Source organism: Melospiza melodia, chromosome 3 (genome assembly GCF_035770615.1).
Source record: "Melospiza melodia melodia isolate bMelMel2 chromosome 3, bMelMel2.pri, whole genome shotgun sequence".
Lineage (NCBI taxonomy): Eukaryota > Metazoa > Chordata > Aves > Passeriformes > Passerellidae > Melospiza > Melospiza melodia.
Window position 1 is genome coordinate 34,183,049 of NC_086196.1, and position 12,471 is coordinate 34,195,519.

The 12,471-nt window shown below is 35.5% G+C and overlaps 1 protein-coding gene across 4 annotated transcripts in view; it reads right to left on the minus strand.

The window, feature by feature from the left end:
* Positions 1-12,471, minus strand: part of AHI1 (Abelson helper integration site 1) — an 85,546-nt gene that overhangs the window by 20,473 nt on the left and 52,602 nt on the right. For all 4 annotated transcript variants that reach the window (XM_063151239.1, XM_063151240.1, XM_063151237.1 and 1 more), the window contains one exon: positions 3,924-3,982. In XM_063151239.1, the coding sequence (XP_063007309.1) occupies positions 3,924-3,982 (59 nt within the window). The remainder of the gene's footprint in view (positions 1-3,923; positions 3,983-12,471) is intronic.

Consider the following 12,471-nt stretch of genomic DNA (forward strand, 5'->3'; position numbering starts at 1 on the left):
AGTGGTCTATTGGTAGTCAGCACTGTTGTACAGGTTTTAGCTAATTCTCATTTTCAAGGTTAAGAGAACTGTGCAGGCAATGTGCTTAGCCTGTGGGATGGGAGTGCCTCCTGTTGCTCAAAAATGATTCATCAGAATTATTAGCAGTATTATTTAGGTATCTAGCTCGGGTACTCATATTGCCCCATTATTGTGTCTCAATCTGTCTCTCTCTCATTTTTTAATAAAGTATTTATGTGACTCTCAAACACTGGAGAACAGCTTGAAGAGAGCAAGCTGTGTGGAAATAACAAGCTAACATCTATGAGTCACCCTGAGACTATGCTGAATGTTCTCAGACACTGCCTTAAAACTTTTAAGGCAACAACAATCCCAAGAGGTGCCTCCTGAAGAGGTGCCCTGGGTACGTCCCCGGCTGCACACAGCTCTACCTCCAGCTGTCAAGGGCAATTTCCACGGCTGCCACCACACACAGCAACTGCCTCTGCTGGGCCCTGCCATCCCTCCAGTAGTGCCAACTACCAGCTACACCAAAAGAAACATCCAACAAAAGCTAGTGCCCTTTCAGCTTAGAAATCACATTTTTTAAATGCTGTGTCACAAGATTAGGGCACATTTTCAGGTATTTGAAAAAAGCAACAGCCATATTGAATGGTATGAATACATCATTCTTAATACAATATTAATGTCTCCTTTTTTTCCTGCAGGATGGAAACTAGCTAATCCTTTTCTTGCACTGGAACAGATGTGGGGCTATAGCTTTGTCCTGTGGAGTTGGTCTTTCTGGGAGGCAGACCATCTGTGGAGGCAGAAACAAAGTGCTTGCTAAAAAAGTGTGCCATGTCACACTGATTGTGGTTGAACAAAGCTATTAGGAGCTTTCAGCATTAAGGAACATTCTCAGAGGAAGACAAATAGATCCATCAGTTGATGCAGAGTTCTACACCATGGAGTATCACACTGGTTATCCGCGACTAACCCTCTTAGATAACCTTGACATTTCTAACTCAAAACTGAACAAAGATGTTTCAACATGCTGATACAAAAGAGACCATTGCATGTGAGAGTAACCTGACACATTGTCGTATCAATTTGTATAGAGTCATGATAATATCCCTAAATAAAATGTTTAGGACTAGTTTTTAATGGGTCAGTTTCAGTGATTGCTCAAATGGAGCTTTTGCTTTTTGATGCAGATGTATAGTGGCATGTATACAGAATTTGGACATTAGACAGTACTCATTCCCTTAGGAGAAGGAGCACTGAGAAAGAACAAGTGATATCTCATTGCTGCCTTTTCTGCAAAAACATAAGGATTTCATTTCTAGTACTGAACCAATATACTTCAATTATCACAACATCAAAATTCAAAGAAAAAAAAATTATTCATATAGTTTCATATGCTTCTTCCTTATATGTAAACATACTCTTCAATGTAACAGAATAAACATACAGACTAAATTCAACCTCTAATTAGCCATTAACTCTTAATAGTAGCACGTGGAAAATAAGCTTTTCTAAGATTAATTTTAGGCAGACCCAACACATACTGGGGTGAAGCCCACTATGCACACATGGCCAAAGTCATGCTTCCTCCTTTTCCCATCAGTGACAGACTCAGGGACATGAAGAAGGACAAACATCTATTGCCTGGATGCTTCCCAGTAGCACTGCTTCCCTCCACTCCACCTCCCCACACCTGCTGACACAGTGCAAGACAAACTGGGAATATTACTCATGCAAACACTCCAGAAAAAAAAACACAAGGAATATGTGTTACAGCTTCTCTCGTGTGTCCAGTAAATCTGAGCCTCAGTGTGAAATAGCCAACATTCTGAGGCTGTTACCTTTAGCAGATTTCTTTTGTTGCTGCTTTTGGTTTTTGGTGGTTTCTTGATTAGTTTTTTTTTAAAGGAGAAAGAATAAGAAATTAACTTTTAGAGTCTGATTGAAAACCCTTGGTTGGCTTAAAAGTTAATATGCAAAACATTTGAAAATTCTACAGAATAAATCTGAGATTTTACCGTTGCTCCATTGTCCTTTTCCTTAATATCCTAAAGGTCACAGATTTTCCTCCCCTAAGAACACTATGCAATCTCTTTACTCTTTACTAAGTGAAGTTTTAAATTAAATGCTATGTAAGATGAGACTTAGAAGAAAACAGCTGGATACTGTTAGCACTTTTGTATTTTGTTCTCACTCTCTGGTCCTAGCTCAGGACAACTAAGTACAAATTTAGTCTATAGGAAACAGAAATACAAATACTAGTATTAATAGCTAAATTAAAATCATGCTAGAACTATCAATTGGCAAGAATGATAAATTCTTCTTCAGTCATAATTAATGTGTCCATAGACACTGTAAAGTGACTTTCTTAGGCTTCAGATAACTACAATCCAGATTTGATTACAGCCATTCAATATTTAATAAGCATGGGAATCTATAATTTGCCTAGAGGAAGAAAGGACCAAAACTGCACCAGGCTGCACTTTATAAATACCTGCAATGTACAAACAGAAATCAGAAATGCAAACATCGCTGCTGCAGAAAAACCTACAAGGATTACAAAAAAAAGACAGAAAAGAAAAAAATAGAAAAAGACCAATTCAAAAACATGTTAAATACCCAACTCCTGAAATTATTCAAAACCTCCTCAGGTATTTCACCATTTCTAAAAATGTTCATTTTTAATTTTAATTACTTGGTTAACCTGCATTTATATATATTAATGCGTTTATAATAGAAGAAGTAAAAAATATATTCAAAACCTTAATTTAGCCCTCTCAAATAAAAGTATTTTAAATTAGCTGCTACCTAGCATTTCACAAAACAGTTGGTCCTGCAAAAGTTTATCAAGCCTGCTGTGATGGAGAACACTACATTACTGGTTGAACAATATATATTTTACCTAAAAAATTAGATATGATGGCTAAATATTTGAAAACAGGAATCATTTAGCAACTAACATAACCAATGTAAAACCATGCTTTCAAAATTTCTGGGTGAATCCTGTGTATCTAAGCTTTCCACAACTATCTCAACAGATTCTCTTAAAATAGGTACATCCAAAAAATCCTAAAGCAACCCAAACCAAACCCCAAACTGAAATTGTAAAAGAGATATAAATAACCCAAGGTAATTTATGCCCATTTATTAAATTTCTCTCAAGAATTAAAGTTAGTGCAATTACAACAGAATATTAAACCATGCCATTCTGTCCATGGGAGTAGGAGGATTAACATCTCCAGTACAACAGGCCCAGCTTCATGGAGACACAAATGCACTCAGTATTCAGAAGCACCACTGATTCTTTCTTCTCTAGTTTCTCCATGTATTTTGTGTTTAATACAGGTTCATCAAATGTATAGTTGCAATTATTGGCATTTACAGATTCTGTTGGATTTTTATTATGGTGATCAGGAAACCAGAAATAAATGAAATAACGAATATAATTAGGAGAAGCTTACAATCAATATTTAAGAGATAAGCAATGGAGTAAACAGAGGATAGCTGTGATTTAACTTGTTACAAAAAGATGAAGTATGAGTAAACAATGAAAACATGGGCTGCAATGAGAATTTAATTCCAAGTTATTGTCTTTGCTTTTCTCTCAGCTACTCATCAATGCCTGTTTTTTTAGTAAAAAATAAAAACCATATGAGTGTGATCTTATTTATTTATTTCAAACAACAAAAATTAAGTAATGAAAAAATACAAAGCTTTTGATTTGCAGATATCTGATCTCACTACCAGCTGGTCACAGCATAAGCTAATTTGGCCATGTAGACAATTGGTTTGAAGGCACCTCTTTTGGATAAAGACAGGATAAAAAAACACCGCTCTACAAGAGAGAGAACTTGTGAATAGTGACATTTGATAGTTAAACATCAATTTAAAAAAAATGCAAAGAGAAAATTCCTTACCTTCTGTAGTCTACCCAATAGTGTTCGACTAAGAGGATTTCCTACTGGGCTGAAGCACCCTGTGAAAAGAAAAGGCTGTGAATTTTCTGCTTGTTATCCTTTTCCATCGAATAAACCATTTTATTTTAAAATCATTATGTTAGCAGGGTGTGTTTGACAAAATTCTAATGAAAAGCAGCAGCATCTTTCAATCACAACTATGCATCCTTCAGTCAGGAACAGTTGGAGGGTTTATTTAACTAACAGACCTGACACAAGGTTAACTAATCCAATATTTCCATTCAAATGATTTGGAGAAGTAGCTCAAGCTATGTCCACATGCCACCTCGTGCTCAAAGCTGACACTATTATCTAGGCTGTATTGCTTTTCTCTTCATTGAAATTCCAAGTAATGCATACAAAGTTTTCCAACAGAAATGATCACAAAAACTCACAAAGGAATTACTTCCTTATTTTATCTGAAAGAATAACTATTCCTATTCAGTGTTTCCCTTTGATCATCTGAGTTCCTATCACAACACATCTTGCTGTTTATTTTATTCACTCTCTACATAGAACACTTGAACAAGTACTTGTAAATTCTTTTCTTTTCAGACTATTATGTTAACTACTAAGCTCAGGAAAATCCTTTCATCATCTATGGATTTATCTTTCTGTTATTGGTCTCCTCAGCTGTATACTTAAGAAAACATCTTAAAAAGAAAAGATACAAAAAAATTGGAAAATCGTTGAACATGACAGTGAAAAATGCTACCGCTTCACTGGAGAACAGTTTCTCAAGTACAGAAATGCCAGGCAACACAGAGTTAAGCTCACTGGATTTTCTCTGTGAGACACTAGCTTTGAAACAAATTTTGTTTTTAAAGAAAAATAAGTTCTGAAAACTCATTTTCATCTGCCACACCAAAAACCTGCTTTTGAGGAGTCTAGTATCTGAATAAAGGGGACTTTACAGATTCAGATTCCCATGTAGTGACAGAGCTCCACAAGGAAACTTGCACAACTCCACCTACAGTATATTTTCTAAAGCCTAGTGGTTTTGACTTTCACAGGAGATTTACTCATAAATGTTTAATCATTAAGATATTTAGATATTTCTAGCTAGAATAAAAGCTGCAAGTTCAAATAATGATAGCTAAACCACGCTCCTGCAAATCTGCATGTGACTAATCTACTTGTGAGAAATACTAAATACGTGCAATAATGGATTATTCAGCTTCGTGTATGAATTAAAGCATCTTTATCTTAATAATTTTGGAAAATCTTGTATAAATTCGGAAATACTTTATTTTGAAAGGCTTACTTTGCTTTTAATACTTTTTCCCATCTCTTTTAAGAAGAAGAATGAGATGAGAATGTAAACCATTTTCTGAATTCAACCCATACTTAAAGACAGTAGTCCTGAAGGCAACGTTTTTTCAAACAAGCTGTTTGCTAAAACATTTGTTCAGCACTAACCAAAACTCAGTGGGGATATTACTCCTATTAATATTGTTATCTACACACTCTCTAAGTCAGAAAACCATAGATGATACTACATATGGATATACTATCACATACACATGTTGTATCAAGTCTTTGAACAAAAAACAAACAAACTGAAAACCAATAAAACGTCTGCATGATAAATGTTTTTTGAGACAGGCAATCTGAGCATTGGAGTGTTGTGCCAACTCACACAAACCCATATTAAGATAAAAGATATATAAAATATTTGATAAAAACAATTGTTTGTCTGGAAAAATATTCAACTTTTAATTAAAAACAACATTAATCTGCATTTTTATCTGTAACATCATTGACCTTCACATTTTTCTAAGGAAAACATGCATTACTTCCAAGTGCTCCTGGATTGTATGTTTATGCATGTCAGTACTGCTGTGCAGCCTCTATATTCAGTTGTTTATCAGGTGAAAACTGTATGGTTAGACTGATATTCCCAATTCAGCCCCAATGAAGGGCAGCACAGAGCTGCTATGCTGCAAGTGTAGGACAGACAGATTTGTTACTCAAAGATATAAGGAGCGCTGTATGGAATTCTAGAAGCTGGCACTGGTTCAGACTCAGTGTTTTCCATTACTAGAGACAAAACAAATAGAAAATTCTTATTACTTTGCTTGAGGTATAAACAGACCACAGCACACCTGCGCACAAATATTCTATGATCATGCCTATTGCTTACTCCAAAGTAGACTTTAGGGCTATCTCTTACTTTTTTTTAATTATCAAGCATCCATTTTTGTAGCCCCTACATTCAAAATGGTCATATTAAAAACTGCCAACCAAACAAAACAACCCCAAACCAACAAAAAAATTCTGCTCACATCTTCCTCATTCACAAAACAAGCTCCATTCAGCAGGCAAGGGAATATCCATTCCTTCTTCCCCAAATGAAGCAGTAGAATTTTAAAGCAATGTTCCACAGCTATGGGGTTGATATGGTTCCATGCTTGATGAAGCATGTAAATGACATCAAGCAGGTGTGACTAACAGCCTCAGAGTGCTTGCTCTGGTTCTCTCCCATCCAGGCAGTACATGCTTTTTAACTACTATATTGACACTGAGGTCTGCATTCCAGGAGGACATTTCCTCTTGATCTAAAAATAAAGTTTACAGCACACCGTGACCTGCTGAGACTCTCGCTTAGTCTGAGCTCATGGAAAGGTCATTAAATTCTTTGTAAGGTCAAGGCCAAAACAGCCCCAACACCCAGGGTAATCTGAACTATCCTATCTTAAGGTTGCCTCAGAATCACTAATGGAGAAGCATTTTTATTGATGCAGATGCTTTACTTGTTCTCTCCAACAATCTTTTTTCTTATCTGCTGTCTTCCCATTTAAAACATATACATCTTGAGAAGATAATCTTCCCAATGAAAGTATCAATATCTGAATAACTGCATTTCATCTTACTCTGCATGGATTCTTCAGTGGTTTCCTTTACATGGAATTTTATATGAGAAGATCATACTACTTCTAGAAGAACTTACCGCTAATGTCTAGTTGCAAATCAGGCATCTCAAAACAACAGATGCTGATCCTTTACTTCAAATGATCAGAATTTTCACATCAACACAATTTAACAGCAGGACATTTCTTTAGGGTCCACATAACCCTATTGTTACAATTATGGCACGAGCCTATCAAAGAACTGGTTTGAAAAACAGTGTACCTGTCTGCCTTGAGAGGAGTCTGAAACCATGCTAGTTTCCCATACTATTTGAACAGAGAACTGAAAGTGTACCCTCAGTTCCCCTTGGTCACTTCTGGCAATTTATTATTTGCCAGTATGACTGCAGCCTGAGAGGAAAGAAGACAGAAGTTGTCCTGTCCAAAACGTGTCTGTAACACCAAGTCTCAGTCTTATTGCATGCTTTCACTGAAAAGCTACTCTCTGCTCTAGATCACCTCACATCAGCGTGAGGTGATCAAATTCTAAGTAGTTGGACTGAAATGCACAAAGTAGATGAGTTCACTACCAAATAGACTTGACCTATATAGAAATTGATATGACAGCAGCCCCTGAATAGAACTTGTAATAATTAAGAACACTTCCTTTAAAATAACAGCATCTTTAGTGATTTCGTTTTAAACTAATAGCATGAGAAGCAGAAGAGGGAAAAAGTCTTTCTAAGCAGTCACATCATTCCACTTTTATCCTACTGGACTGTCTATAATCACCCAATGTGAAAAGTTTTTGTGAAAAAATGCTATTTTGAAAAAGGCCTGGAGAACATTTGTTACAGAAGAACTCCCGTTTTAGTGAACTTTTCAAAAGAAGGCCTTTTCTCACTTTCTGAAATGTTCTTGAGAAATTAATTTTGTAATTACTAAAGGCATGTGAGTATAATAAATCTCTAAGGCTTCTAGTCACATAGAATCTGTAGCTAATGAAATCATCCAGAAGTTCACCCTGGAAAATTCGCAGAAAATCACAGCGCAAAGGACAAATATATATCTAACAAAACTGAACTATGTTAATATTCAGACATTTCTGTGACAAACACCTCTAAAGCATGCAGAGAGAGAGAGAAAAAAAAATCTCACCTACTCTAGTCACTATTCTGTTTTTAATTGAGTTTATTTAGGTTTATAATAATTGCTAATGTCTCAAAACCCACAAAAAATCCTGGAAGACATGAAAATAAACAATGCCTCTAGGAAATTGTATTTCTTATTGCAGACATTCTTGTGAATTATAAAATGGTCTATTGCAACTCAGTGCAGTTAAAATAAACCAAATTAAATAACAAACAATGGAAAAAAGGTCAATTCAGAAATGAGATGAATATGTGTAGATCAGTTCATTCCTCTTCCTACTCATCTTCTGAGACTTTAAAACTGTTTCCAGTAACGAGAATGATGTTCTCAGCACAGTCACCTTTTAGTATGACCAAAAGTAAGGCCTTTGTGACCAAAGGATCTTTTAGCGTGCAATATAACCTCTACTTTAGGTTCCATAGGTTTCAAAGGAAAGTTTTGAGGTTAATAAAGTAAAAGCTTTCAGCTATTTCTGAAATTTCATTTTCCTAACTATGTATAATGTAAGGGAATGAAGATAATTTTGTAATGACCTAAATATATATTAATCTTCCCTCAAAGACTTTATCCTCAAACCAAGTATACTCTAATAGATCAAATATTATATAAATATAGTATTAAATATATAGAACATTAAATAACATAGAATTCATTCTATAAAAAGATTGTTTATATATTGGGTAAGAACCTCTTTTCCTTTATTTAAACACATGATCACAAATAGATTTAAAACCCACCACAAACTTTTTCAGATGCAGTTCACACAAGATGAAAGGAGCACCTACTTAACACAAGCATACCTTTTCATTTTACCAGCAAAGCAGATGTTTCACCAATATCCATTGCTTTACTTCCAACTCTGCTCTCCATAATTTAGTCTAGCACCTATGATTTTGAAGATAATCCAGACTGAACAGCAGAATTGATAGGAGCAAAGTGTATTGAAAACTGGTTTAGTGAGGTTTAATCTGCATCACAGTGACAGGACATGAAGAAATTATCTCAAATTGCATTAGGGGAGGCTCAGGTTAGACATCAGGAAGAATTTCTCGTGAAAGGGGCTGTTTAGTTATAGAATGGGCTGTCCAGGGAGGTGGTGGAGTCACCATCCCTGGAAGTGTTCAAGAAACTACTGGATGTGACACTTAGTGCCACGGTTTAGTTGACAAGGTGACCCTTGGTAAAGCTTGAACTCAGTGATGTTGTAGGTCTTTTCCAACCTAAACAATGCTGTGATTCTGTGATCTTGCAAACCACTTAAAATGCAGGTGCTTAAAACAAGCAGCTCTCATGTGCTGTATATACAAAGGTGTTTGTGATGGCAACATTACTGAATGCAAAGGCCTTCTATGAACACTCATAAAATTCTTGCAGAGTATTCTGCACTGACAGAAGTCCACCCAGTGTCACCCCATGCCATTACTACCACTCTCCTTGTCTCTTCCACACCTTTTTATTCTATCAAAGCATCTGGAAAAAGTTGAACTATATCCTCAATGTCATTCTCATTTTCTAAGTGGGGTTCCAGTTTATTAAACTAAATCTATTCACTTAAAACCAAACCCCAAAATCTATAGGACAAATGGAATCCCTCTCTCTTTACTGTCTCACTTTTTCTAAGTTATATAGAGAAACATCTGTTTATTTATTTTGCCCATTGGATATGAGAGCTGTTTACATGCTATTACACTTCAGTAAAATGAGAGACAAGAAATCTCTGGCAGCTCTACTGCTGCCAGAGGTCATTCCTCCAGTTAGTGGAGATTGACTTAGATGGCAGGCATAAAAAAAACCCAAATCCACCCCACCTTACCCTCTCCACACTCAGCTGAAACAGCTGGGCTGATAGGTGGAAAAGCATTACTTATTTTTGTTTCCTTTCCCCATCCCTATTAATACAATGAAAACTTGAAAACAAACAAAATAATATTGGGAAATTATCTCAATAGATCAAGCTTTGTTTGCCATTCAAAATATTACACTGTATAGAAAAGTCTGTACAGAAGGATATGCTTTCAGTGAAAAAGTAAGTAATGGTTACCTTTTCAATCAACTGTTTACTAAATACTGGTATGAAAAAGAGTTATCTAAAAAAAAAAACCTCTAGGGAGTAGCACAATTCAGGACCATGCAGCTCCATATATTGTGCTACAGCTTTTTTAAACACAGCATGTGATTTCCCAGTGGATGCCTGAGCTACTAGGAGAACCCTGGCTTCCCAAACCATGAGCAAGTCACAGTTTTCCTGAAGTGAGAGACACAACTGCTCTAGTATGCTTTAACACAGTAACTTCCTTATCTAAGGATTGAGGCAGTTATCTCTAGCTAATGCATCTGGTTGTTTGATTCCACAGCTCAAGTGACCAGGTAGTTTGTCCTTGCAGCAGAGTTAAGTAAACACTGGAGCAGTGGAACAGAGCAAGGCTTAAATTCACACCTGTAGATCCACAGAGAGATACCTTTGCTGTAACATCAACCAATTCCAATCTCATACAAGAGACCTCAGAATCAGACAGCACTCACATGAAAACACTGTGCTTCTGGCAGTGCCAGATCCCACAACATAATTATATCTCCCATCAGCTAAAAGAATGCATAGAGATATTCATTCAACGTTAGCCATCATTTTCATTCCTGGTTCAAGGTATATAAGAGCACATATATGTGTTTGCTCAGAATAATCCTCCACGAGGAGGACTATAGAGATCATCTGCCTGTCACTGGCTTTGGGTTTCATTTGAAAACATTTATTCTGTACCTAGGCACAATGAAAAGGCTGTATTTGGCCCCTATTTACAAAAAGCATAATGAAGTAAAAACTATTGCATCACAAAAACAATTTAAAAATCCAACTTTTTAATTAGAGATTAAAATCAAATACATTTAGCAGCCTACACACCCACCTAATTATTTCTGAGTAATCTTATCAAACCATCATCTCACATTTTTCTTGCAAATGTTAAGTTTCTACAGTACCATATATAAACAATGCAAGTAGTAGCACGTGTCCCAAGTATTCTTTTGAAGTAAAGAACATTTATTGAATTCATGCTAATCAGGAACGTGCTAATTTACGACAACTTCTAACATTACATCACAATGGCAGTAGATATCACTGAAAATGAGCACAAGTTATAGTATCCAGTTGTTTCTTTCTACAACTTGGAGAACATAAGGTGATTCTACAGCAAACATCAATAAGCCTCCAGAGATAACATCAGCTTTGTGAAATCAGATTGGCAGCATAATTTACAAGCTTTAGATAGCAGATAAAAAAGATGTAAGGAAAATGCAGACTATGACGCATTCTTTGTATTAATAAGAGTTATTTTTCTTCTAGTGCTGCAGATATCCTGAGAAAGTCATTATTAGTTTTGCTAAGCTCACCTGGACTATTTAAAAGCAAACAAACTATAACAAAATAGAAAAGAAACTTATTTTGCATTCTATTACATGCAGTTTGTGGTGCTCCCTATCAAAAAATACTTTACAAAATATAAAAACTGCAGTCCCTTGGAGTTGTAGATGCCCAACACTGAAGTAGCAACCTTCACTTTTGGGCTTAATATTTTTGCCTCTTTAAATTACTTTAAATTACCCTTCCTGAATCAGAGGAAATGGAGCTCTTAAGCAGGCTTTATTATTATTATTATTGCTTTCTAAAAATATGTAGAACAGTTAAATTTTATTTATTAATACAGTTAAAAAGAATTTAAATCTATCTGCATACAGTTAAATAGAATTTAACTCTTCCTGCAACTCTCAAAGTCAAGTATCTTATCACCTCATAACTCTACTTGTGTCTTTAAAAAAACATACTTAACTACAGATAAAAGACAAAGAATGAAAATTATGCAAGGAAGGAAAACAAAGTAATTTTTTCACATGGCTCTTCCCACAACAGGAATTCAGCAATGGCTAGTTACTAAGAGTTACTTAAATCAAATTAGTTTGCCATTCTACAAGTGGAAAGTTGTAAGAAAATATGCTTAGGATACCACAAATACCTTTCAAAATTAGCCATTAACACATTTTTGCAATGCAAAGTCTTGTCAGCTCAGTAAAAACAACCAGTTACTGCATAAACTACTGAATTTCTATATTACCCAGTAAGCCTCACAATGTCAATACACATCTTGACTGGAAAAAAAAATCTAAAAAAAATTTCAAGTCTTGTAAATGCTTCTGTAGCATGTTCCTAACATTTACATTCAAGGTAAAATAGTATCACCAACATCATGTGCAATATGCTGGAAAAAATAAGTCAGCTTGATATTTCAGGTCTGTATCATGACCAGAATAGCCACTACTTTCTCTATGACATCAGCACTTTCAGCCAGTACTCAGTATTAATTCTGACAAAGTGTTACCAGAAAATTCTATGAAACAGCAAACAGTTCATACATTATCAAACCTGAAAAAATGCAAGACCATTGGCAAACACTGTATCAGGAAACCATTATGTAAGATTTTAAATTTTGCCTCAAATCAAGAGTAAGGAAAAAAGT